Raw genomic sequence first — 27,504 nt, 5'->3', positions numbered from 1 at the left:
TTAAAAGTATAATTATTCCACACTGTACAATTTTACATATTGAATATTTTCGACTTTCATAATCTTAGCCACAAAGTTATGGTCACGTGTCAATATGTAGTTCTAAGAGTAAATGGCCAGTCCACTGATCCTTCCTGTTGCTGTGGAGCTCTTCAGACCGTGTCGCACATTGTGATCAACTGTCCACTGACATAGTTCCCAGGTGGACTGCAGCCTCTGCCTTTTGCCGATGATGACGTTGTTAAATGGCTGAGATCGCACTGCACACGATACTACTACTACTACTACTACTACTACTAATGATAATAATAATCGAAACCTTGATGAAAATACCATGTAAATAAATGATACATTCAAACGTTATGATTTAAATAAAATAGACAGCGATTATAATACTAGCATTTTGTCCAAAGATAACTCATTTTCCTATCGATTTCATGCACGTACGGCTCGATGTAACATCGTTTAAGTTTGCTTGGCATCTTGAGTAAGCGACTCCCTTATGCCGTCAACGCGAATTCCAACTGTTCGATAAGCGATTGATCCTGACAGCATACCCAAACATAAATCGAAATATCACAAATGGCATGGGAAGGGTCAAAGGAAACTCGGACTAATGTGTAGGTGCTAGCCACATGAAGCTTCATTTCATTACAAAATCATCAAAGGTTCCAAACAAAACCCGACCGTCTTTTGATCTCGGTGAGTTTGAGCAACTGCTTAATCCACAAATTGTTTAAGGTGTGAATACCTGTTTTATGTCTAATTTTACAGACTGCATGATAAAAAGACAGTCGTGTGTTTTACATTTGCAGGTATGCTGTCAATTATTAATTCTATTTAGGAGCCGATTCTACTGATAATAAGATAAAAGTGTGTGTGTGTGTGTGTGTGTGTGTGAGAGAGAGAGAGAGAGAGAAATATATGTATAAAAGACTGCACGGAAACAGTTGTTGTTTTCTTTTTTTGACTGAGGTGTAATTAAATTAACAGACTGATTTTCCGAGACATTAAATGACAGGGTTGGTTACAGATAAATGCATAGTTATTTCATTACACGAAAGAAAATAACACATCTTGGCATTGGCAAGTCAAAAAACCATCTAAGGATATAGTATCCTTGTGTGAAACTCGTGTTCTTTTATGTTATGATTTTCATTTTGCTAAATAGCTAAACTAAATTGATGTATTTTGGTAGCATGCTGCTATTGATGATAATAATAACAAATGTGAAATCAGAATAATGATAATACTATTGATAACAATAATACATGTGAGATCAGAATAATGTAAATACTATTGATGATAATAATACATGTGAAATCAGAATAATGATAATAGTTTTGGTAATAATGATACATATGCATGTGAAATCGGAATAACAATAATACTATTGATAATAATACATGTGAAATCAGAATAATGTAAATACTATGGATAACAATAATACATGTGAACTCAGAATAATGATAATACTATTGATAACAATAATACATGTGTATGTGAAATCAGACTAATGCTAATACTATTGATAACAATAATACATGTGCATGTGAAATCAGGATAATGATAATACTATTGATAATAATAACAACAATAATAATAATAATAATAATAATAATAATACATGTGCATGTGAAATCAGAATAATGATAATACTATTGATAACAATAATACATGTGCATGTGAAATCAGGATAATGATAATACTATTGATAATAATAACAACAATAATAATAATAATAATAATAATACATGTGTATGTGAAATCAGACTAATGCTAATACTATTGATAACAATAATACATGTGCATGTGAAATCAGGATAATGATAATACTATTGATAATAATAACAATAATAATAATAATAATAATAATAATAATAAATGTGCATGTGAAATCAGAATAATGATAACACTATTGATAACAATAATACATGTGCATGTGAGATCGGAATAATGATAATACTATTGATAATAATAACAATAATAATAATAATAATAATAATAATAATAATAATAATACATGTGCATGTGAAATCAGAATAATGATAACACTATTGATAACAATAATACATGTGAACTCAGAATAATGATAATACTATTGATAATAATAATAATAATAATAATACACGTGCATGTGAAATAAGATGAATGATAATACTATTGATAATAATAATAACAATAATACATGTGCATGTGAGATCAGAATAATGATAATACTATTGCTAATAATAATTATATTACATGTGCACGACGTGGAGAGGGGGGATCATCTGCATGGGCAACAGTTGATTCTCCATATCACCCTGCCCAGGTTTGCGCCCTGGAGAGGTCACTCCAGCTTCGTTCCTTAGCGTCGACACAACACGGGAAGCAGCAGTTTACCGGTTATAAGTCACCGCTCGATTGGCGTAGAGCCAGACGCCAGGGGTTGCTTCTGACGGTGGGAGAGACCAACATGTTTCATTGGACAGCTACCGCCCGCCTCAAACTGGGCAGCCCCCAGCCAATAAGGTGCCGTCCCGCCACAGTTCGCCTGCCTTACTGTGTGCGTAAGGCTTAAGGTACGCGAGTACCTGACAAGCGGACTGCAACTACTGCACCAAGAAATAACAAAATAAAAATAAAAAAGAAGACTTCAATCCTCAAGCTATGTACCTGGAATGTCCGGACCATGCTGACTGGGCTTTCAGATGATCTCTAGACAATCAGTGATGTTCGTAAGACTTCAGTCATCAACGACGAACTTGCAAGGCTCCAGGTCGACATCGCCTCACTACAGGAGACACGACTACCAGATTCTGGGTCCCTCAGAGAAAAGAACTACACATTCTTCTGGCAAGGAAAGAGTGCAGATGAAGCCAGAGAGTTTGGTGTTGGATTCGCTGTTAGGAACACTCTGCTGGGGATGATAGAACCCTGCCAACAAGGAAATGGAAGACTGCTATCCCTCCGCCTCCACATCTCAAACGGGCCTGTCAATTTGATCAGTGTTTACGCTCCCACACTAAGATCCTCACAGAGACCAAGGATGAGTTTTATGATGAGTTAAACTCGCTCATCAACAAAATTCCCAAGGAGGAGAACTTGATTTTAATGGGCGACTTCAATGCTAGGGTGGGTGCCGATCATGACTCTTGGCCCTCCTGTCTTGGCAAGTTTGGCGTTGGGAAGATGAATGAAAATGGGCAGCGCCTTCTAGAGATGTGCTCGTACCACGAATTTAGCATCACCAATTCATTCTTTCAGACAAAGCCACAGCACAAAGTGTCTTGGAGGCATCTCCGGTCTAAACACTGGCACCAGCTGGACTTGATCATTACAAGACGGTCAGCCATGAAGGGTGTGCTTCTTACCCGTACCTTCCACAGTGCTGACTGAGACACCGACCACTCGCTGGTGTGCTGCAAAATGAAGCTTCAGCCAAAGAAGATCCACCGCTCTAGGCAAGAGGGTCAACCACGCATTGATGTGAGCAAGACATCATATCCAGACAAGGCTGAGGAATTCACCTATGCTCTTTCCAAGACGTTTGACTCAGAACCCCCCAACGGCAGTGCCAAAGAAAGATGGCATCACATCAGAGAGACTGTATATAGCACAGCCACACGGATCTTTGGTAAGAAGCAATCAAAGAACAATGACTGGTTTGAGGCTAACTCTGCCACACTCATGCCAGCCATAGAAGAGCGTCGCAGTGCTCACCTGCAATACAAGCAATCCCCCTGTCAGAAGACACTACAGGCATACAGGTCTGCCAGAAGCAAAGTGCAGAGATTAGCACGGCAGTGTGCCAATGAATACTGGCTTCAGCTCTGTCAGAGTATCCAGTCAGCAGCAGATATTGGAAACATCAGAGGCATGTACGATGGCATAAAGAAAGCAATGGGTCCCACGAAGAAACTGACAGCACCACTGAAGTCTGCCACAGGCGATACCATCCACAACAAAGGCAAGCAGATGGAGCGTTGGGTGGAATACTACTCCGAACTGTACTCCAAAGAGAACCACGTGACCAATGATGCCCTCAATGCCATTGAAAACCTCCCTCTCATGGCCGAACTGGATGCGAAACCTACTGTAGACGAACTAAAGAAGGCCTTAGAGAAACTGTCCCTAGGTAAAGCCCCAGGGAAGGATGGCATCACAGCAGAACTCATTAAGTGTGGATGTAGCGTGCTGCTCACACACCTGCACGACCTCCTCTGCCAGTGCTGGGACGAGGGTGCAGTGCCTCAGGACATGAGAGATGCTAACATCATAACCCTGTACAAGAACAAGGGCGACAGAAGCGACTGCAACAACTACAGGGCATATCATTCTCAGCATCGTGGGTAAAGTTTTCGAAGCGTCATCTTGAACAGACTGCAGACGCTTGCTGACAGAGTTTACCCAGAGTCGCAGTGCGGTTTCCGTGCAGAGAGGTCCACAACAGACATGATCTTCTCTGTCAGGCAACTGCAGGAAAAATGCAGAGAACAACACAGACCCCTCTTCCTGGCCTTTATAGACCTCACCAAAACATTCGATCTGGTCAGCAGAGACGGACTCTTCACAATCCTGGCGAAAATTGGTTGCCCTCCAAAGCTGCTAAGCATGATTCAGTCCTTCCACGATGACAGGAAAGGCACAGTGCAGTACGATGGCTCAATATCCGACCCCTTTGACATCCACAGTGGAGTTAAACAGGGCTGTGTCCTTGCCCCCACGCTCTTCGGCATCTTCTTCGCAGTCCTGCTAAAGCACGCCTTTGGGACGTCCACAGAAGGGATTTACCTGCACACACGATCAGACGGCAGACTGTTCAACCTGGCACGACTGAAGGCAAAGAGCAAAGTGCGTGAAGTAACCATCAGGGACATGCTCTTCGCAGACGATGCTGCTCTAGCCACCCACACAGAAGCTAAGCTTCAGCGCCTGATGGCCCGCTTTGCTAAAGCATGCGATGAGTTTGGGTTAACCATAAGCCTAAAGAAAACAAACGTGATGGTTCAGGACGCGGACCCCTAAGCATCATCATCAACAACTACGAACTTGAGGTGGTGAGTCAGTTCATGTACCTCGGCTCTACCATCACCAACAACCTCTCGCTCGATGCTGAGCTCAACAAGCGGATAGGAAAGGCATCAACAACTCTCTCCAGGTTGTCGCAGAGAGTGTGGAACAACAGCATGTTGACCATGAACACTAAGATCACCGTGTACCATGCATGCGTGCTAAGTATTCTCATGTACGCCAGTGAAACCTGGACTCTGTACGCCTCACAAGAGAAAAGACTGAGCGCCTTTCACATGCGATGCCTCCGACGCATACTCAGGATCACCTGGAGCGATCGAGTAACAAACAACGAGGTGCTCGAGCGTGCCAAGATTCCCAACATGATCACACTCCTCCGCCAACGCCGCATCAGATGGCTGGGCCATGTACGTCGGGTGGTTGACGGACGGATCCCCAAAGACATTCTTTATTCGGAACTCGCCTCTGGCAAAAGGTCGATCGGACGGCCACATCTCCGCTTCAAGGATGTCTGTAAGCATGACATGAAAGCCCTTGATATCGATGTCAACACCTGGGAAGAGCTCACTTTAGACAGATCAAGCTGGCGACATGCTCTGATCACTGGTCTGAAAGCCGGAGAGGACAAGCAACGCTTGCCAGCTGATGAAAGACGATCGCAGAGGAAGAAGAAGCAGCTTCAACCAACACCTGACACAACCTTCAAGTGCAGCAAGTGCAGCAGGGACTGCCACTCCCGGATTGGACTACTTAGCCACAGCAGACGCTGCACAACCACCAATCGGGACATCTCTCATGGGCGCATTTCCATCGTCTCTCGAGACTAACGGATGCCAACAACATGTGCATGTGAAATCAGAATAATGATAATACTATTGATAATAATAATAATAATACATGTGAAATAAGATTAATGATAATACTATTGATAATAATAATAATACAAGTGCATGTGAAATCAGAATAATGATAATACTATTGATAATAATAATAATAACACACGTGCATGTGAAAAAAGATTAATGAGAATACTATTGACAGTAATAATACATGTGCATGTGAAATGAGATTAATGATAATACTATTGATAATAATAATAATAACACACGTGCATGTGAAATGAGATTAATGATAATAATATTTATAATAATAATAGATGTGCATGTGAAATCAGATTAATGATAATACTATTGACAATAATAATAATAATACATGTGCACGTGAAGTCAGATTAATGGTAATACTATTGATAGCAATAATACGTGTGCATGTGAGATCAGATTAATGATAATACTATTGATAATAATAATACATGTGCATGTGAAATCAGAATAATGATAATACTATTGATAATAATAATACATGTGAAATAAGATTAATGATAATACTATTGATGATAATAATACATGTGAAATCAGAATAATGATAATACTATTGATAATAATAATACATGTGCATGTGAATTCAGAAAAATGATAATACTATTGATTATATATATATATATATATATATATATATATATATATATATATATATATATATATATATATATATATATATCTGTGTTTGTGTGTGTGTGTGTGTGTGTGTGTGTGTGAGAGAGAGAGAGAGAGAGAGAGAGAGAGAGTCATGTTATCTTATATTCATAATGTATGGTTATCATTTTAGCACAAATGTCTGTCATGGAGAAACGATACTTAGCTTAAAAAGAACTCACTTTTCAACATGTTGTAGATCTTCAATTTTTCAATGAATAATTTGCCATATTGATTTTGAAACCCAAGATAGCTGTTTCATGTACTATTCTATTCTCAGTCATTTAATTCTATACCTCTATCACGTGTCTGGACATCATTCTATAAATAATTTATGTCATACTACCATTTAATTCGATACCTTTATTACATGTCGAAACTTTGTTCTATAAATAATTTATGTCATACTACCATATAGCAACAATGCGAGGTTCCGTTGTTGTTGTCATAGCCATAGCAGATGCCGATTAGAGCTTTACTAATTCCAACTATTATTTTACTCACATCTCAATAAAACTAATTTTTTGAGGTACCGAATTTATTATAATGCTAATTAGAAGCTAACTCTTCATAGTACCCAACCTCAACCACCACGCATATGTTGCGATTGCCTTCGAACAGGTGAATTATATACATGAATCAGTTTCATCATTAATAAGACCACGAACAAATCATTCAAGTACTTTTTGGGCCATAGAACCAATCACATCTTCACTTACTGAGAATTTATCTGTTTTTCGTGCGTATCAATTTTCACGATTGTGAGATAATTATAATTTCCTCAGTATCTAGATTCATGGTTTGTGGATGGGATCCTACTGTTTCCACAAAACGGATTCCAACTGTATCCGCTTAATAGCTATTATTTAATTTGACCTTTCGATAGGTAATCTGCAGCAAGTTAAGAAATCCATGAACATATGTAACCATGAAAAGAAAAAATTCACAGCATTGTCTGTTCTAATACTTATAGCATCACATTCACAGGGCGTAACCGTTATACAGTCTCAAAGGTGTGTGTCACAGCATCAGCAGCATTGGAAGAACCACGCTTCATCGTCTGGTGGGAAGAGAAATATTGATCAAATGGAATAGTTCTTCTCCAGATGCCTCTCTAATCATCACTTAAGCCAGTGTTTCTACTTTGGCAGAATCATTCAGGGAAGAACAAATATATGAGACACAAGGACGACTTAAACCACGTAACAAATATATGAGACACTAAGAAGATTTAAACCACGTAACACATCTATGAGGCACGAGGAAGATTTAAATCACGTAATAAAAATATGACACTGTTCTTATCACCCTCCAATATTAATTTTACTAACTGCATCGATCACGTGACAATGCCGGATCTAACAATGAACAAAAAAATAATGGACATTACAAGAAAATTTATTGCAAGAGGGAGTTATCCCAAATTACAAGTGGTCGAGAAAGATGGACATTACTTTACTTTGAACGATACAAAGTTGATGATCTTCCGACATCTTGAAAAGATGGGACAATGTGAATATGTACAGGTGGAAAAGGTATCCAGAAAAGATGTTCCTGAAGGTATCCGAAACATGATGACTATACCTCCCGATCAGGAGTCGGAATATAAAACAAAAGGTAAGTACATACAATCTATACCTGATACAAAAACCATTCACCTTCTCGTGCATCGGCAATGAACTAGTTAATTTTAAAACCTGTATACATGTGTGATAGCGTTAAACTACTTACGACAGTCTCGTCTCTCTTAGACATTTTCTTGAAACTAAATTGGTTGTATGCCATTGTATATCTCACCGTTGTCTAAATTCGATACAGGTCATGTTATCAATAAAAATTCTCGCAAGATATGAATTTTGAAAAATGACATCCTCTCCATAACTATTGTGCTATGTAATATAAAGGGATTAATTACACTCTTTATCAGCAAAGAATGTATACAATACAAATCTACATGGCGCGTAAGAGCATGGTGACATATTTAATAATGACACTCTCGTTATGAGTTCAAGAAAGTTTTGACGATAGTCTCTCTTAAGTACAAAGTTCACCCACGGAAGAAATCTTTTCACAAAATAGTTTCACACTTTTGGTTTACAAAAACGTAAAAAGACGAAGTAAGCACATCATGCAAATCTTTTCTTCACTTTTTTTTCTGGTTTTTATTTTTACCGTTTTATTGTGAGATGTATGAATTTGCGAAAGGCATTTCATTGAAAGGACGAATCCTTGTATCTGTCCATATTTCCTTGCTTTACAAAGTAAGCTGCCATTGTCTTAATGATAACCATTAGGACTAGTACTTTTCATAAGACCAACTTTATCTGAACGCAGTCATTAAAAATGAAAGCATCTTGTTATTAGCTAGGTCTCTTGTGAATTAAAATTTAAAATGCCGTCAAATATGGGCATATTGCCTGACAGTTTGGTGTGTACATGGAGGTTAAGAATATTACTGTTGGAAGGACGAAACAGAAATGCATACATAATGGTTATTAGTATTGAAAAACCGAAGTAATATGAATCAATATTTTCACTAATGATCGAAACTGCGGTTGGCATAACAACAACAACAAGTTGTCGCGTAAATAGGAATCATTTTGGTTTATCATATATTGGTTCACGACTCGGCTTATATGACACGCACCTCATGAGTTTTTTTTAAAGACTAAATCCCTCAAAAAAGCCTATTTTGCTTTGAGAAACTGACATCAATAACAAGGTACATATATACTGATACACACGATAAAACCTCTGGCACACGTATAAAAATGCCAAATCATTTCGTTTTATCGGAATATTTTTACGGGTATGTGCAACAAAATAACATTTTCGTCGGCATTTAAATTCGTTAATATGGCCGAGAAGTTTTGCTGTCTGCTTGTTTGTTGGGTAATTTAATTGGTTGTTGGTACCCACCGTCAAATCCAAGAAATCTGGTCCACCGTAAGTAATATTGATTTTACAGAATGCTAACAACTTTCTTGCAACTTTGTACCGTATATACTCTCTTAGAAGATAATCAACTCCGAACTGCATAATTGCGCTGGACTATCTGGGTCTGTTCATTTTGTTATTAATAATCCGTGAAACAAATGGCATAGACCCTGATCTGCATGCACACTATGCTGCTGCAGAGCATAATCTTTATTGTTGCAGTTTGACTTATAGGCAAGTCCATACGGTAATAATGGATCACTCTTTGATAGTGGGGGGGGGGGATACAACGCCAGGTAAGAATAGAATACAATAAACATCTAGTACTCTCGTTAGTTACAATTTACGAAATAGAAATAAGTTTCAAGAATTATATTGCTGGATTCTGAAATGTCCATAAATTCACAATAAAGGTGTGTGCCAGGTGCCGGAAACAATAAAACAGACGATTTCCCATTTAGACTAACATCTCACATACTGTGAGAGCAAATAAAAAAAGAATTATTTCATACAACAACTGCAGTTATTTAGACAATTGCCTTACTGATAGCCCATTGTGCAAACGTAGAGAGAACGATGAGACTGCCCACCATTATATTTTTCATTGCAAGAAATGTTCTTTACCAAGACTAATGCATTGCTTAAACTAATTATTCTTCTCTGTCGGTACTAATGCCTTGCTGTTTGGATTAGACGAGCTATCAAATAACCTAAACACCCACGTTTATGACATTTTCAACTGACGTTAAATATATTAAAATATTTGAAAAATCACTTAAGACAAACCAGCTACTAACGGTATCAATATATGGTTTCCCCCTATTATTTTCCTACCATTCTCTTCTTGAAATCTGATGTACTTTTTCCCTTTTTAATTACGATATTTCTTTATACTGTTATGATGGTTCATCATTATTGGGTTGTATTAATGCACAATGTCCCTGATCCATTTAGAAATACATAAACATCCTATTAGGCTTTGGCACTATTACATGTATATTCTTATGTAACTGGTGTAGGTTGTTGACAAGTTGTGAGAACTTGTAGCCCGATCCCATGTGCTGTAAATAGGGTAAGAAAACCTATTTAACCCTAACATAAAACGATTATATTGTACGGAAATTGATTTACTTCAAGTGATATATAAACAATTAATATGATGAACAACTTTATGTGGGTCAAATAACAATTACATTAGATTTCTTATCTTATTCTATGTTTGGGTAGGGGACCGCTCCGGTGGCTTAGTGGTTAGAGCGTCCGCCTCTGATGCAGGAGGTCGTGGGTTTGATCCCCGGCCGAATCATACCAAAAACTTACAAAAATGGTACTAACAGCTGCCTCGCTTGGTGCTCAGCATTCAGAGGTTAGTGTTAGGACTGGTTGGCCTGGTGTCAGGATGATGTGACTGGGTGGGACATAATGCTACATGTCTGCGGCATGATGCCCCAGTGCTAGACATCACTATAAGCTGCCACATTGCAGACATCGTAGCGATATGACTGAAAAAATGTTAAAGCTATGTTAAAAATCCGAAACACATCACATCACGTCACATGTTTGGGTAAGTAGATACGGTAATGTCACCCGATGGTTTTCGTAATCATTGTGTCGTGGCAGGCTGGTAGCCATTTTGCGCTGATAAACGAACAATACACTTTGATAATCAGTCTTTATTCGCGGATCGGTTCTCAATTATGATGAACAGTGGGAATTTTCCTAAACTACTGTTAGGAAGTCCAAACACTGGCCGCAGTGGAACTGTAGTAAGCTTGTAGTTGACTATTTCCATGAAAAAGTCTGCATCACGCAAGACTGTCGCAGATTTTCACAGTCTGTCCCTTCCATTTCTTTTTCTAGTTAGATGATCCCTGTCTTACTACATTACCTGCTGATGTCAAATGCGTGTGATTCAGCAAGTGCAGAGAGATCTGAGAGTTGTAATAGTTTTATATCTTATTTTCTCTGCCCCTCTAAATTAAAACAGCAAAAAGGAAATACAATGTTTATATTAATTTCTATACTATCTTTATCACCTATCACATGTAGAATTGTAACTGAGTGCAGTCATGCAATTAATAAAAATTTAGTTCGAAGGTATTTTAGAACAAATGCAATATTGGCTAAGAAATTCTGATATTTGGCTTTCATTAATGAATAAATAAAAAACAAAACCATTTCTTATAAATAATATAAAATAGAGTTTTAATTGATTAAAACAGTCTCGTATATCAATACAAATCGCCTTCAAGTCTGAGTGTGTTTGTGATAAATAAATCGAAGTATTTGATTAACAAAGAGTAATTAGGAATCAGGTATCATTTTAGTATTTAAAATATACAAGACTTAAACAATAAAATTGCCGATAATTGCATTCAATCAGGTTACTATGATGTAATTGGTTTCAAACTCTTCTGGTCGGCATGGAGAAATTCTACAATTTCCAAGAAAAATGAAATTTTAAACAAAAGTCTATTCGGAGAAATTAATTAAGCACGACACTAACCTATTTGGAGAAATTAATTAAGCACGACACTAACCTATTTGAAGAAATTAATTAAGCAAGAAACTATTTTAAAAAAATGAATTTAGATATAAATAGTATACATTGAGTCCGTGGATTCCATCAACCCGACAGAAGATGGCTGTAACATCTTCATTTCTTTCCAAATTAAAATAGGTTACCTATGTACTTTAATTAAAACAATATGTGAAGATATTTTGCATATAACTAATTTACATTAATTTGTTTTGTTTTATTTTACAGCAGGGTAGCATAATGTAATTTTGGCATAAAAGAAGGGTCACGTATCAAAGAGGATTGATTGATGAACAACACAAACATTGATATATCTCTTTTCACTCCTTCAAAATGACATAATTAACTGGTTTGGTTTCTATGAGTAAGTAAGTGTCTGATCAAGTCAAGTTGTGCTCTGAACTTTCAGTGGCACACTTGACAGGAGATACCGATTGGGTTTGCTTAAACAAAGGAGAACGTGCTGTAGTTCTTTAATTTATGCTGTTCGTTCTTCTGTATTGACTCGGTAATTGTTCTCCTTTCGGCGTCTGTAGTTCCAGTATGGACGAGACCCTACCAAGTGAAGCGATATTGTGTGAGATCTTCCCAAGATTCAGGAATAATGTTAAAGTGTCTCAGGAATGGTTTAAGGGAATTTCTTAAGTGTTTCGTCTAACCAACATGACATATCATTCTCTTCTACAAGTCGCAGTAAAAGATCTTCTAACATCCTGGTGACGTGGTCTGCCCATCTCAACAGTATTGTAATTAGTAGAATGTGGAGGGAGGAAACGCCTGCCTGTGTCAGAACTTTCAGTGTTTGGGACCCTGTCCTGCTATCGTATTGGCAGCCCATGTAAAAATTACTCAGGTTTTTGGAATGGTGTCAGTACACCGTCCAAACTTCACAAGCATACAGCAGGATCGGCAACACAATTGCTTTATAGACCTTGGTGCTTGTTTGTAGACTGATCCATCTACGCTCCAACACATTAATTCGTAATCTGCAAATGGCCACACTTACTTTACCAATTGGTTTCATCATCGATGTGGACTGCATGAGACGGTAAGCTGCCGATATAGGTTAACTTGTTTATTGCCATGACAGGCCATTTGATTTCACGGTAGGCTGTACGTAAGGTTATTCTGGTACAGATTGGTGCACCATCTCTGTCTTTTTTATATTGGTTGTGTGACCGAAATTGTCACAAGCAGAAGAGACGTGATCAATGCTGTGTTGCATGTCGGACTCAGATTTAGTGTTTAAGGAACAGTCCTCAGTAAACAGGAGATTACAGACAGTCACATCCTGTGAGTTCTTCTTCGCTTGTAGTCTACTCAGATTGAAAATCCTGTCATCAGCCCGGTATCTAATCTCGATTCAGGTATCAAAGTCGCGGAAGGCGACAATAAACATGGTAGAGAACATCATACTAAAGACGTTTGGGGCTTATACACAGTTGTGCTTAACTCCATTGGTGACTGGAAATGGTTTAGATGACTATCCGTCGTCCACGACACAATCAAGCATGCCATCATTGAACTGCTGATCCATTATGATGAAATTTATCTGGCAAACAAATTGTACTATACATTTTCAAAGGCCTCTACTGTGTCCATGGCTTTTGTCAGATTGATGAATGTCGTGTACGGGTTGGATTTCTGTTCCTGGCGTTACGCCAGGAGTTGACAAGCTGAAAACACAATGTCTGTGACCCTCGTCCTTTTATGAGACTCACGCTGATTGTCAGGCAGGACCCCATGATCGATGTGATGCAATAGACTATTCAGAATACAAAAGTCGACTCAGAAGAATTCAGGCGATTTTATTACCGCCTATCGACAACAAGATGTCCCGATGTTTGTCGCATGAATGTCTGCTGACTTTCTGCTTGTACAATTGGACGATGGTTGTACCTTGCATTCTGAGGCATAGTTACATGAGTCCACATTGAATGGAAGTGTTCTGTGCCATGTGTAAGACTTCGGCTACGTAGAAGCCTGTTGGTATAGCATCTGCGTTACCATTTTATAGCATGTCACTTTCGCAGTTTCAGTTAGCGTTTGGAGGATCAGCAAGTGTTATTCTGATTTCTACTTGCCACCTCACTGATAGATGGCTATCGATTGAGGATGCTGTTGAAGTGTTCTGTCCATCCTTGAAGTATGTTTTCTTTGTCAGTGACCAGCGTCGCACTGTCAGAACTCAGTATTGAGAATGTTCCTGATGACTGTGACTCGAATATTGTCTTGAAAGCATCACAGTTTCTTTATGTCTGCGTAATACTAACTTTTATTTGCGTTGTTGCTTAGCCATAGTTTTTGCGACTCTCTGAGGCTGCATTGGACATTCCACTTTATGTTGTTGAATGGTGTCTTCGTAGATGATGAAATGCTGTGTTCTGAAAGGGCGTCATGTAGCCGATGTTTCTTGTTCAGAAGTCTCTGTATGGCAGAACCATTCTCGTCAAACACAATCTTGATGTTTACATGTGATGGGACCAAGGGCTTATGATGTGGTTCTGAAAGATGCCTAGTTTTTCTCAACTTTTTCGGAGTTTATATAAATTGTTTCCATTTAACTGCACAGGTCTTCGACAAATGTCTGTTTCACATTGCCCTGTTTCAATTTTGCAACATTAAACTTTTGTGGCACTTTTTTGGCTTATAGTTGTCTGCTAGGCTGAATCCGGATAGTGAGAGTGGAGATTTTGAGGCTGTGATCAGCCCAGCATTTTGCATCTTTCATAGCCTTCATTACTCGGACATCCTGTTTGCCTCTTCTCCTGACGATGAGTTAGTCAATACTGTGCCAGTACTTGGATAGTAGGTGCATCCAAGACGTGTTTTTGTGGTTTTTCATACGAAAGACTGTATTGGTGATTAAGAGAACATATATAATAACATAATGATGGCATCCAGCAGAAATGAAATCACATTTAAAAAGTATTCTTAGGTATCAGTGATAAAGACTGCTTATTATCAAAACGTTTAATATCATGCATTTATAAAGCAAAGACTGATATTAAAATGTTAGATAATATATATCATATTCGCCTACTATTTATTTTCACGGTATTTTCGAGGCAACCGAAGTGAACATAAAATTATTTCATTAACCAAAACACAAGTTCACGCTGTTCAAACCTGAATAGCCGCAAAATATAAGAAACACGCGAAACTTAGTGGCTATACAGTATAGTGATCAGATGTGCTTTGCTTTGCGCAAACGTTTACCGGAAAATGAAGGAAATACATCGGGTATAATGCTCATTTTGTAGAACAATCACAAGAAAGTACGACTTACGTACAACAAAGAGCTAAAAAGATCGAAAAACATAAATTCTCAAACGTAATATTGATATTTTGAGTACAGCTAACGTTGCAAAAGGCACATATTCAAATCAGCTAAAAAAAAACTTACGATGGTGTAAAAATAAAACATTAGTTGATGTAAATTAGACCTCTGATTCATTAAAGATCATTAAAAAAATATATTTGTTTTGAAAATTTGCATTCGTGTATATTCTCTAGTATAACGATGTCGGAATGAAATTATTCCACTGCTATTTAAAGATTTCAGTAATCGAAAATGATAGTCATAGAACAAGGCTATTGATCTCACCGCTATAAATATCACTCAAGGAAAAGTGTCATGGCTATAGCTTTTGCCATTTTGCATACTTGCTTTTAGGTTTAGAAAGGAAATCGAAAATGAAAATAGATTCTTTGATATTGTGGCGTGACGGGTTGTTATGCCGCCACCGTGGCAGGTGTGTTATTATGATTGGGGTGGAGTGCTCCCAATATTTGATTTAAATTATTATATTATTATAGTCCCACCCAGGCTCGATTTTGGTTGGAAGTTAAATTAGTGAAAGTTAGATGCAAAAGCTTCGAGCCACCAGTCAGCAATGCCGATGGGTAAATGACTGAATATACAAAAGAGTGAAATTTAACGAATAACAAAAAAATGACAATTCAATAGTCAAATGATTAAAATTTCCCATGTCTCTCCTTCCGCTCGACCCTGTGATAGCCTATAGCATCACTTGATTACTAGTGTGAGATAGCTTTCCACGTTGCCTTGTATTCTACTCATCTGTGTATTCTTCTCTCCTATTCCTCCAATTCCTTTTCCTTTCCCTCCTGACCTTTTCCAAATTCCTTCTCCTCGTTGACTTCTCTATACTAATTCTCCTTCTCCACCTTTTCCTCCTCGACTCCTTTTCTTCTCCTCCTCGACTCTCTACACCGACTAGACTGTTATGTTAGTCTCACTTCCGTCTCCCCTCTTAGAGACTCGGTACTAAACTGAACCGGAAGTTCTGTCTCCAAAAAAGCTTCATGTGAACACACAAGGACGGTACAATATTTTCCTTAGCCCTCTCCTCTCACACTTCACCCAGCCTATCATCAGATTACGGCTGTTAAATTTCTTCGGTCACACATTCATTCACGTATAAATTCATTCACATATAAATACTCTTACGTTCTTTTATAGTAAAACAAAGTCGTAATAAAAGCACGGTATCTGTTACTTCTCATGCATGCATCAATAAATTGCATCAGTACATATTCCAAATCCCATTATACTTACAATTTTTATCACAGCAATCAGACGCATTTTTTTACATTACAGCTCATACAAAGTACAAAAATATTCAAATATCCATGCTGTGATATATCCACACATCCATATTAACTAATCTTACACACTCCAACCATTTTCCAAATTCGCAATTCAAGCATGTGTAAATTCTAACATATCACATAAATAAATGCACTAGTTTATTACGAAGTAACCTATTAGGTAATTACAAAATTAATTCTGACCACCAGCAATCTACATAATTCTCTACATAATACTCAAATTAATTTCTCAAATAAACATGTAAATTAAACACTACAACGGTAATTCTACGTACTAAACGATCCTATCAGTTACCATGCCGTAATATTCTGCAAAAATCGAGCAAATAACTTACTGACCTTTACGAAGCTTTGTTTTTTCTTAGCATCTCCTCTCCAAGTTTTACCGACAAATTACGAGTGGCTTTCTCTGAGTAACCCTATATTGCTCAGCAATCTTCCTAGGCGAGACTAAATGTTCGCTTGCTAGTTAGAAGTTATAATTTCGCTTTGACCCGATCCGATCAAACTTAGTGGACAATGTCAATCTCACTGTCTTTCCACGTATAGACGGGTTTAGAACACGCCCAGTTTCCTCGGGGGTTCCTATGATCTTAGGACAAAGCTGTAACACATATGTGGGAAGTCGCGCTATCTAACGCCTGTGCCGAATCAAGATGCCGGATCTTCTCTCTGGTCACGGAAACCTTGTGTAAGAAATTGACTGTAGCCTGCGGCAATGTTTAGACCTCAGACCATGGCTTGTAATAATACCTTAGTTTATACACGACTTACTAACTGGGGTTGAGCAAACGTGATAGATATGAACGTCTCAGATACTATGACAAAATATACGGGGAAATAGATCAATGACATGTATATAAAAAGTTAATGAAGACATAAAAGTCAGATTTTGTATTACTCTTCATTTGTAAGATAATACATGACTAAGTCTTTATTTTCAACATTTATCAGCTTTGTTTTGCATTTTGCCACTTATAATATTCGAAAGCAAATTTGTTTTCGTATTTGAAATCATCGATGGGAATTTATTTTATCATCTTTAAAATAAATTACCAGCTTGTTATTGATCGGCTTGGTTTGCATTTCATCTTATTGTGTCTGCCAGCAGTATTTTGCTAGTATTGGAAATCAGTTATAGGTGTTTGATTTCACAGTTTTACAGATTAGTACCAGTCTTGTGTGATTTATTTATTTTGAACCGTCTTTCTGCCAATTAAGAAGTCTGAATTAAACCAGTCTATTTATAATGTGTATTCAAGACTGTTCTTGAAAACTTGGTGTAAAAATTCCAGAGTCCTAAAATTAACTCTAAACTCAGACACACGACCATTCAGCGCATCAGATACACGATCATTCAGCGCGTTAACTACACCTACAGTATATCATTAGGTAATATATTCAGCAGACGTATTTCCGTATTCCATTGCTTCTATGTTATGTTTATGATGCCAAGTAAAACGAACGTAACAAGTTTGCCACTCGTACATGTCACCGCATTTGGACGCCACATATCAGACTCGAACATTGGCGAATGTAAAAAAGTAAATATAAATTGGACAAGAACTTGAGAGCAACTAATGCCACTACTACTACTACTACTAGCACCACGACATCAACACCACTACTACTAATACTACTAGTACTCCTTCACCAAATATTTCATATTTCAAAATATATGATCTAAAAAAGATTATGAAACAGGATAAGGAGATAGGGGTAGAAATGAGTAGAATAAGACGGTACAGGGAATTAAAAGGAAGAAACTAAAATGCAAATATTGATAGTGGCAAAGACAAGTAATGTTGTAAGAAAGGAGGATTTGAATTTCGGAGGCAGACCTACTGGCAATAGTACCCAGAATACCCACCTTAGGACATCATACAGGAAATAATATCTACAAGCTTAATACATAAGCTAAAAATTCATTGTCTCATGACATAATAACCATTCAGACATTCAGTGTCTCATGACATAACAACCATGCAGACATTCAGTGTCGCATCACATAATAACGATTCAGACATTGTGTCTCATGACATAATATCCATTCAGATATTCGGTGTCTTATGGCATAATAACCATGCAGACATTCCGTAGCACATTAGAACAACTAATTTTACATCCAGTGGTTCATTAGAAAAACCATTCAGACATTCAGTGGTTCATTTGAACAATTATTTAGCCATTCAGTGGATCAGTAAAACATATATTCAAACATTCAGTGTCTCATTGGAACAGCTATTCAGGCATTCAGTGTATCGTTACAATAACCATTCAGACATTCAGTGTCTAGTATTAACAACTGTTTAGACATTCAGTGTCTCATTACAACATCTATTTGTATCATGATAAAAACTATTCAGACATTCAGTGTCTAATGATAACGTCTATTCAGACATTCAGTGTCTAATGATAACGTCTATTCAGACATTCAGTGTCTAATGATAACGTCTATTCAGATATTCAGTGTCTAATGATAACGTCAATTCAGACATTCAGTGTCTCATGACATACCAACTGTTCAAACTGTTATGCTTGAAAAACAAATATCTGCTTCATGCGAATTAAATATTTTGTACACACAGAAGAAAATCATGAGGTACATTTTAATATATTTATTAGTTTTTTTAATTAAGAATAAGACTAATAAAACCATAGCACTAAAAACAACTACATCTAAAAGCCACATACAGTTTTGAGAAGCATCTTTGGGCACCTGTTGTAATGCGACTTAGTTAACAAAGTAAGGAGGTACATCAATTATTGGACTATACAATCTTTAATCAACATCGATTATAGGACTATTCCATTTTTAATCAACATTTCCTTAATAAAAATGTCATTAATAGAAGAACTGTTGCATTGTTAGGACACTTATTGGTTGAAGCAATGTCAAGGTCATACCAGGTAAAGGAATCCTCCACAGAGTTGGAACATTTTTTAAAAATAAATATTAGTAAGTAAAAAGAAAACTGTGAGAGAAAAAAGTTTAAATTTATGTAGTATCTAATTTCACACAAACAAATAAAAAAACAAAAAAAAAACAACAAAAAAACAATATGCGATATAGGAAAAGACTGATTCCTATATTTGATGCATATTTATCTACAGTTTGCATGATTAAAAATATTTTTATCAAACCAGTCCCTGATAGATTAAAGCAAAGTCTTCATTTCACTTGTCACATTAGCGAGTAGGTTTGCTCTAGTTCTTAGAACTGATAGATGTAATACACGTGGACAAAATTGTTACAGACTCTTTTGCTGATCGATTAATTTTCAAATTAGTTTTCAGTTATCGAGACGGCTGAACGCAACATCACTGCTGTTAATTATCTAAACTTAATTAAGGTCTTTTGGTGTTATGTGTGCGTTCCCTAAGTAATACAACATGATTTGACAAATGATGTGCATCATTATTGAGATGATAATTTATTCAATCAATATATTTAATCTTATAAAACAAATCACAGAAAAAATCTTATAACATTATTCATTCAGTGGCCTCGAATGCATATGCAACACACATATAGGTTGATACGCGATTTGGGAATTGCATTACTTAAAACCTATATCGGTACATAGTTTATTCTGTCTATATGTCTATAGAGGTCACGAAATTTGCGAGGAACGGGTCAAACCGGAAATGTATCATACATAAAAGAGTGGTCTTAATGAGTGTAATAGATGATTGTTTGCTGATGAAAGTGATGTTGTTGATGATGATAGGGATAATAATGCAGATGGCGAAGAGGCGGCGAAGGAAGAGCTGGATGGGCAAGAATAAGGAAAATATTCCAAATGTTTACATTGTTATGAAATGGGGGCTCAATATCGTTCACAAGCAAACAATGTCATGAGATAAAGGTTGCCACAAACAATGTCATGAGACAAAGGTTGCCACACACAATGTAATGAGACAAAGGTTGCCACAAACAATGTCATGAGACCAAGGTTGTCGCAAACAATTTCATGAGACAAAGGTTGTCACAAACAATGTCAGGAGACAAAGGTTATCACAAGCAATGTCAGGAGACAAAGGTTGTCACAAACAATGTCAAGAGACAAAGGTTGTCACAAATAATGTCAGGAGAGAAAGGCTGTCACAAACAATGTCAGGAGACAAAGATTATCACAAACAATGTCAGGAGACAAAGATCAACTAATAAGACTTGTGGATGTTGAGTTTACTTTTCGGGATACAATTAAGTCCTAAGGAACAAAGAATGTCCTTTTTTTGGGGGGAGGGGGGGGGCGTAAAACATAGACAAGTCTGAGGTATGGAACCCTTTAAAGGGGCCTAGGGGGTGAAGTCTTCTGACGTTCTTGCATTTTAAATATTTCCATGGCGAACCTTTAACCATATAACTTAGCGAAATATTACTTTAGGGACGTAGAAGGGGGTTGGTGGGTTGGTGTTTAATGTTTATGACACTTCCTTCTAACAGAAAATAGCAGTGACTGAGAATGCTAAACAAAAGTTTTATAGACTTAGATATTTAAATGGCTCAACACGGTACAGATGTCGATATTAATCAGTACGTGTTTCTACGCACCATCTGAACTTATGCAATAAGTGACTATGAAGATTTGTTTAATTGGAGTCATTCCTTTTAATTTTATTTTTAAACCAAAAACCATTTTTTTGAACTTAAATGATTGGCATAGACTATTCTACGTCCTAGGATTATTTCTTTTGAAAACAATGTCATAAAATCATAAAACACTTCTTCGTGTCAAACGCATTTATTTGTAGAGGAATTGTCTGGTCAAAAAAGCTACATTTCTTCATTTCTTGTACAACATTCTGGAAATTGTATACATCAAGTTTAAGTTTTCTTATGATTTATATTTTTTAAGATGTCTACGTAGAAATTTCGGAAACGACACGCAGTAATTTAAAGAGTTTCTTAGTATCTATTGTGAAACGAACACTGTAAACATCACATCCTACACAAGGAATAAAAACCGATATTTTCGAAACTATCACATAGTAAAGTGTCAGCATATTGCTTTATATTTTAACAGTGCAGGGATTTACAACGCACGCATACATAAAAAGAGAATCAAGAGTAGAATAAACCATTTATACCTATAATATTAGGTATACTCTCGCATACTGTTATTATGATATGCCAGGTGATTTAGCGAAATCAGAAAAAAACGTTTGTTAAGAGTTAGGTGTATATCCCCATGTAATACGATTATGTTATGATAGGTGAATAGCAAGCTAAACAAACATCGTATGCCAACGTCAGATGTGACTCCCTCTGGTCCCCCCACAACATATTCCTCTTCCCCCATTCACTCTGCATAACGATCATAAGAAACATTTATACAAAATGCATGGATCCGGAAATTCCCATTACAGTTAGAAGGAACATTTTGTACAAAATGCATCGATCAGGAAATGCCCAGAAAGTTGGTTAGAATTACTTTAAAGACAGACATATACATACACTATATTGCTGATGATTATAATATTTAACTACGTGTTTTCACAAGATACTGCAAAGCTAGACACTAATGGAATGATGCGACTTGACTTTTTGCAAGCAAACAGGTTAGGTATAATGAATGGATGTATAGATAATGATAAGAATATTGAGCCGTATACATATGTTTGGACACGGTGGCTGAAGTTTAATATATTATGGTTTTATTTCTCAGTCCCTTTTTATTAATGTACCATCGTTTGATGTTTGTGGACCTAATATTTTATCCGATCATTATGTTGTATGCTTTGCGACAGATTTTAATATTGTTGATGATGTGCAAGCAACATTTATAAATTATTATTGCGCATTGTACTATCAGCCAATCGACTCAGTTAATTGACCAATAGATCATCACCGTCCATTTGGGCTATTTTGCAATGAATAGACTCTCTCTCTTGTTGTGTGCTTTTTAGTAATTTTAGCACGAAAAGCACGTGCCGCGGACAAAATTAAGGACCTTTTATGTAGGCCTTTGTTTCGTGTTAAGCACACTGTGAGTAGGCAAGAAAGTAAACTGCATCAAAGCGTAGACCACTAATGTTTCCAGTAATTACGTGCACTCGTTTTTATCTAGAAATAAATATTGTTATTGAATGAAAGGCTCATTTTTTAAAGTTACCTTTACACTGTTAGAATTGTGCAGTACTTTTCCATACTGCATGACTTCATATTACACAACATGTGTGTCTAAATATAGAATCGTGTATTAGAAACTACTTTGTAAATAAACAATGTACGCTCATGTGATCATGTAGTAGAGGCCTTAGCTTTTGGGTTATTACATATGTTTCTGGATGAACTAAGAAGCTGTTTCTTCCATTGAAGGCAGAGATGATAAAGTTAACTATGTAGAGAAGTTCACTGAATCACAAATGAAATTTTCAAACAAGCAAACGAACGAACGTGAAATTCATAAGGTCCACACAACCATGAGAGACGCACTTGGAAAACACGATTCTGATCATTTACACAGTTATTTAGGAGTAATGCTTGTAATTTTGCGCAAGTAGAATGGCTCAGACTGTGATCAGTGCTCTCTATGGTCTATAATAATAGCATAGAAAAGCATATTGAGACAATGGGCTAAGGCATATCAATGAGAGGCACTCCCTTTTACACGTTAGTCAAATCACTAAATTCGAGCCAAAAATGGAACTGAATGTTTTGGTAGAAAACTAAGAGTCTCAGTCCAATAAGCCAAGACGACGAAGTCTTATTTCCGTTAGCTGTCACACAGTAGCTGCTTTGCAAATTTCCCCGTTTAGGAGTTTTTATACAGTGTTTGGATTTAGAAAAGTGATAGAAGCCATACAGTTCATAGCTGGGATCCCTCCAACAGCGAGCACGAAAGTGACAGAGCATAAACATACGTCTTCTGTAGCTGGTAATAAGAATAAAATGTACTTACATTTCTGTATCTTGACTTTCCTCCAAATGTACTTTCTTAGCACTGCAAATCCGAATTGCATGGCCGATGTTATGGGTTCCAAAACTCGATACACACCGCAAACTGTTACTGTATTTACGACTACATTTCCATCAGCAATTCCATTCTCCTTACTGCAATCAAAACGAAATCAATGTGATATTCCATTGCGTCTTTTGATATTTTCAATAAAAACATTAATATTTTTTCGCACATTTGGAAATAAACCAATTAAAATATTATCGTACCAGAATATTAAAAAAAATTGTTTTGTATTTGAACGCTTTAGAAATATGCACATTTCAAGATATATATGCACCCTTTGAATCAGATTCTATTTTATTAATATTCATTGTAACCTGAAAGGAACAAGAAATAAGATACATTGCTGTAATCATTTTTCACTCGCCGCTGTGTAATGATTCCTTGATGCACACTGCATAGGGACTCCTTGACTCACAATGTATAAAAATTCCTTAATACACACTGTGTAATGATTCCTTACTACACACCGTGTATTATTTCCTTGATACACACTATGTGATATTTTCTTGAATCACACTGTATAATGATTCCGTACTACACACTGTGTACTATGTCCTTGATACACACTGTGTAATGATTCCTCGAGACACACTGTGTAACAATTTCCTTGATACATACTGTGTAATGATTCTTTAATACACACTGAATAATTCCGTAATCTACAATGTGTAATAATTCTTTGATATACATTGTGTAATGATTCCTTGATACACACTGTGTAATAATTACTTGATAGCCACCGTGTAATAATTCCTTGGTACATACTATGTAATGATACCTTCATAACTACTTTGTACTGATGCCTTCATACAAACTGTAATGATGCAGTGATACACACTTCTTCGTGATTTCTTGATGTACACCGTCTAATGATTCCTTGATACACACTGTGTAATAATTCCTTGGTACACACTGTGCAATGACTGATATACACTGTGTAATGATACCTTGAAACACACTGTGTAATAATTCCTTGATATACAATGTAATAATTCCTTGATATACACTATGTCATGATTGGTTGATATATACTGTATAATGATTCCTTGATACACAATGTGTAATAATTCCTTGGGATACATTGTGCCACTCCATTGCATATTTTAACAATTGAACAATAAATTGTTATATTCACACAGACATATATTGATGTAAACATTTATTGTCATAATATAAAATATTCTGCTATTGAATAAGTTGAAGTATTTTTTAAACCGTGTTTTTCTCAAACGGATTTAGATACGTCTTGTCTTAGACTTATTTCCTCAAACGGATTTAGATACGTCTTGTCTTCGACTTATTTCCTCAAACGGATTTAGATACGTCTTGTCTTCGACTTATTTCCTCAAACGGATTCAGATACGTCTTGTCTTAGACTTATTTCCTCAAACGGATTTAGATACGCCTTGTCTTAGACTTATTTCCTCAAACAGATTCAGATACGTCTTGTCTTAGACTTATTTTCTCAAACGGATTTAGATACGTCTTGTCTTCGACTTATTTCCTCAAACGGATTTAGATACGTCTTGTCTTAGACTTATTTCCTCAAATGGATTTAGAGATGGCTTGAATAAGATGTATTTCCTCGAACAATCTTAGAGACGCCTTGAATTACGCATGTTCCGACGAACCGACCTGGAAAAATGTCTGGACTTAGATGTAGGATTTAATCAAATGGATTTAGAGATGTGTTGGGTTAAGTGTACTTCGACGAATGGATTTAGATACAGCTTGAATTAGTGGTATTTCCTCGAAAGGACTTAGGGAAGTCTTGAATAAGATGCATTATCTCAAACCGACTTAGAAACGTCCTGAATTAGGCATATTATACAGAACGGATTTAGAGACAACTCGAGTTAGCATTATTTCCTCAAACGGACATAGAAATGTATTGAATTCAATGATGTACTCGAATAGTCTTTGAGACGTCTTGAATTAAGCTTATTCGCTCGAACCGACTAAGAGACGTTTGGACTTGGGCGGATTTAATCAAACGGCTTTAGGCATGTCTTGAATCATGTGTTTCCTCAAAAGTAATCAACCATGTTTTGAGTTAGGCGTATTCTCTCGAACAGATTTTGACCCGATTTGAATTAAGCGTATTTCATTAAACGGATTCAGAGATGACTTTAATAAGACGTATTCCCTCGAATATACTTTCCTTATTTCCTTTGACGGATTTAGAGATGCCTTGAAGCAGGCGTATTTCCTCAAACGGACATATATTCGTTTTAAAGTATGCGTAATTCTTTGAACAGATTTAGAGACGTCTTGAATTAGGCGTATTTTGGCCCCAGAATAGGTTTAGGGATGTGTTGCATTAGGCGTATTGCATAGAAAAGACCCAGAGATGTCTTGAATTTGGCGTATTCCGTAAAAAGGATTTATGATATTCTTGAATTAAACGTATTTCGTAGAACAGTCTTTGAGACGTCTTCAATTAGGTGCATTCTGTCAAACTGATTTAGAGACACGTTGAATTAGGTGCATCTGCTAGAACAGATTTAAAGACGTCTTGAATTAGACCTATTCCGTAGAACGGACTTAAGAGATGTCTTGAATTAGGCGTATTGCCTAGAACGGATTTAGAAACCTTTTCAATAAGGTATATTTCCTCAAACAGATTTGGAGATGTGTTGAATTAGGCGTATTACATTGAGCAGACGTAGATACGACTTGCATTAGGCGCATTTCCTTAATGGATTTAGAAACGTCTTGAATTGGACGTATTTCCTCGAATGGACTAAGAGACACCTTGCATTAGGCGTATTCACTAGAACCGATTTTAAAGATGTTTTGAATTAATTGCATTGAACTTGTTTAGAGGCAGCTTGAATCAGGCTCATTCCCTCAAACGGACCATAGACCGTCATGAATTAGGCGTATTCATTAGATCCGATTTAAATACGTTTTGATTGTATTACCTACAACACAATTCTAGACGTCACGAGTTGGGCGTATACCCCTGAACGGACTTAGAAACCTTATGAATTAGGCGTAATACCAAGAAAGGATCGACAGACGTCTCATATTAAGTGCGTTACCTACAACGGACCGAGAAATGTCCTGACTGTTTATGTATAACCTCATATTGTCATACTTTAGTCTAAACGAATACAGTTCAGTGTCCTAATTTTAAATTTAAGGCAATACGCAGTCAAACAATGTTATGAATTAAAGATAAAACGAAATGCACCTTTCTATTTGTAATTAATGTGTTACGATATGGGCTGAATTTCAGTTTATAAGGAGGAAGTCGAGGTAAAATGAGAAATGCCAGAAACCACACAAGCTGATAATACGTTTGCTCTGTACCCCCCGCCCCCCCCCCCCCCCCCCCCCGCTGTAACAAAACAAATTTCGGAGAAATTTTAGAGTGGTCTAATTTGAAACTACTTTTACGAGTGTATGTTAGTTATATGAATTATTTAATATATGGTGTATGATTTCAAATGGCATTGACAATTTGTTAGTTGTCAGAACCAAAATTTTAGCGATAAGTACTAATTTACACAATTTGTTTTAAATATAATATCCGTTTGGTAGAAAATTAAGGATACAATATGAATGGATTATGTTTTTCTTATTTGCGATGTATAAAATCTGAGGAGTATAACTTGCAGCTTTGTCTACGTGTTAGGGTAATTTATTCCTTTTATTTATCTGTATTCAGTGCATTGCATAAGGGAAGTATATTGCAATTGCAAAAATCAAATAACGTTTTCAACAAGTCATGCCACACTGTACATATTATCGATAAAATAAAAACATCAAAATGTACTCCACTGGATTTATTAATAGTGACACGTAAGATCAAAGAAAGTACAGCTGCAGAACGTAAATACCCCTTCAGACACCTCATCATTAAATG

The 27,504-nt window shown here is 36.7% G+C and overlaps 1 protein-coding gene across 1 annotated transcript in view; it reads left to right on the top strand.

Annotated features, from left to right (window-relative positions):
- The first annotated feature begins 7,304 nt into the window (after nt 1–7,304).
- LOC149806204 (uncharacterized) overlaps nt 7,305–27,504 on the top strand; it is a 92,732-nt gene continuing 72,532 nt past the window's right edge. Inside the window, exon 1 of the mRNA XM_089937500.1 lies at nt 7,305–8,168. Coding sequence (XP_089793626.1) covers nt 7,841–8,168 — 328 coding nt within the window. The 5' untranslated portion in view covers nt 7,305–7,840. The remainder of the gene's footprint in view (nt 8,169–27,504) is intronic.

Source organism: Sinohyriopsis cumingii, chromosome 2, assembly GCF_028554795.1.
Source record: "Sinohyriopsis cumingii isolate HCF-2022 chromosome 2, ASM2855479v2, whole genome shotgun sequence".
Classification (NCBI taxonomy): domain Eukaryota; kingdom Metazoa; phylum Mollusca; class Bivalvia; order Unionida; family Unionidae; genus Sinohyriopsis; species Sinohyriopsis cumingii.
Note: the sequence above shows the minus strand (reverse complement) of the source record. Positions and strands in the feature narration are given on the sequence as shown.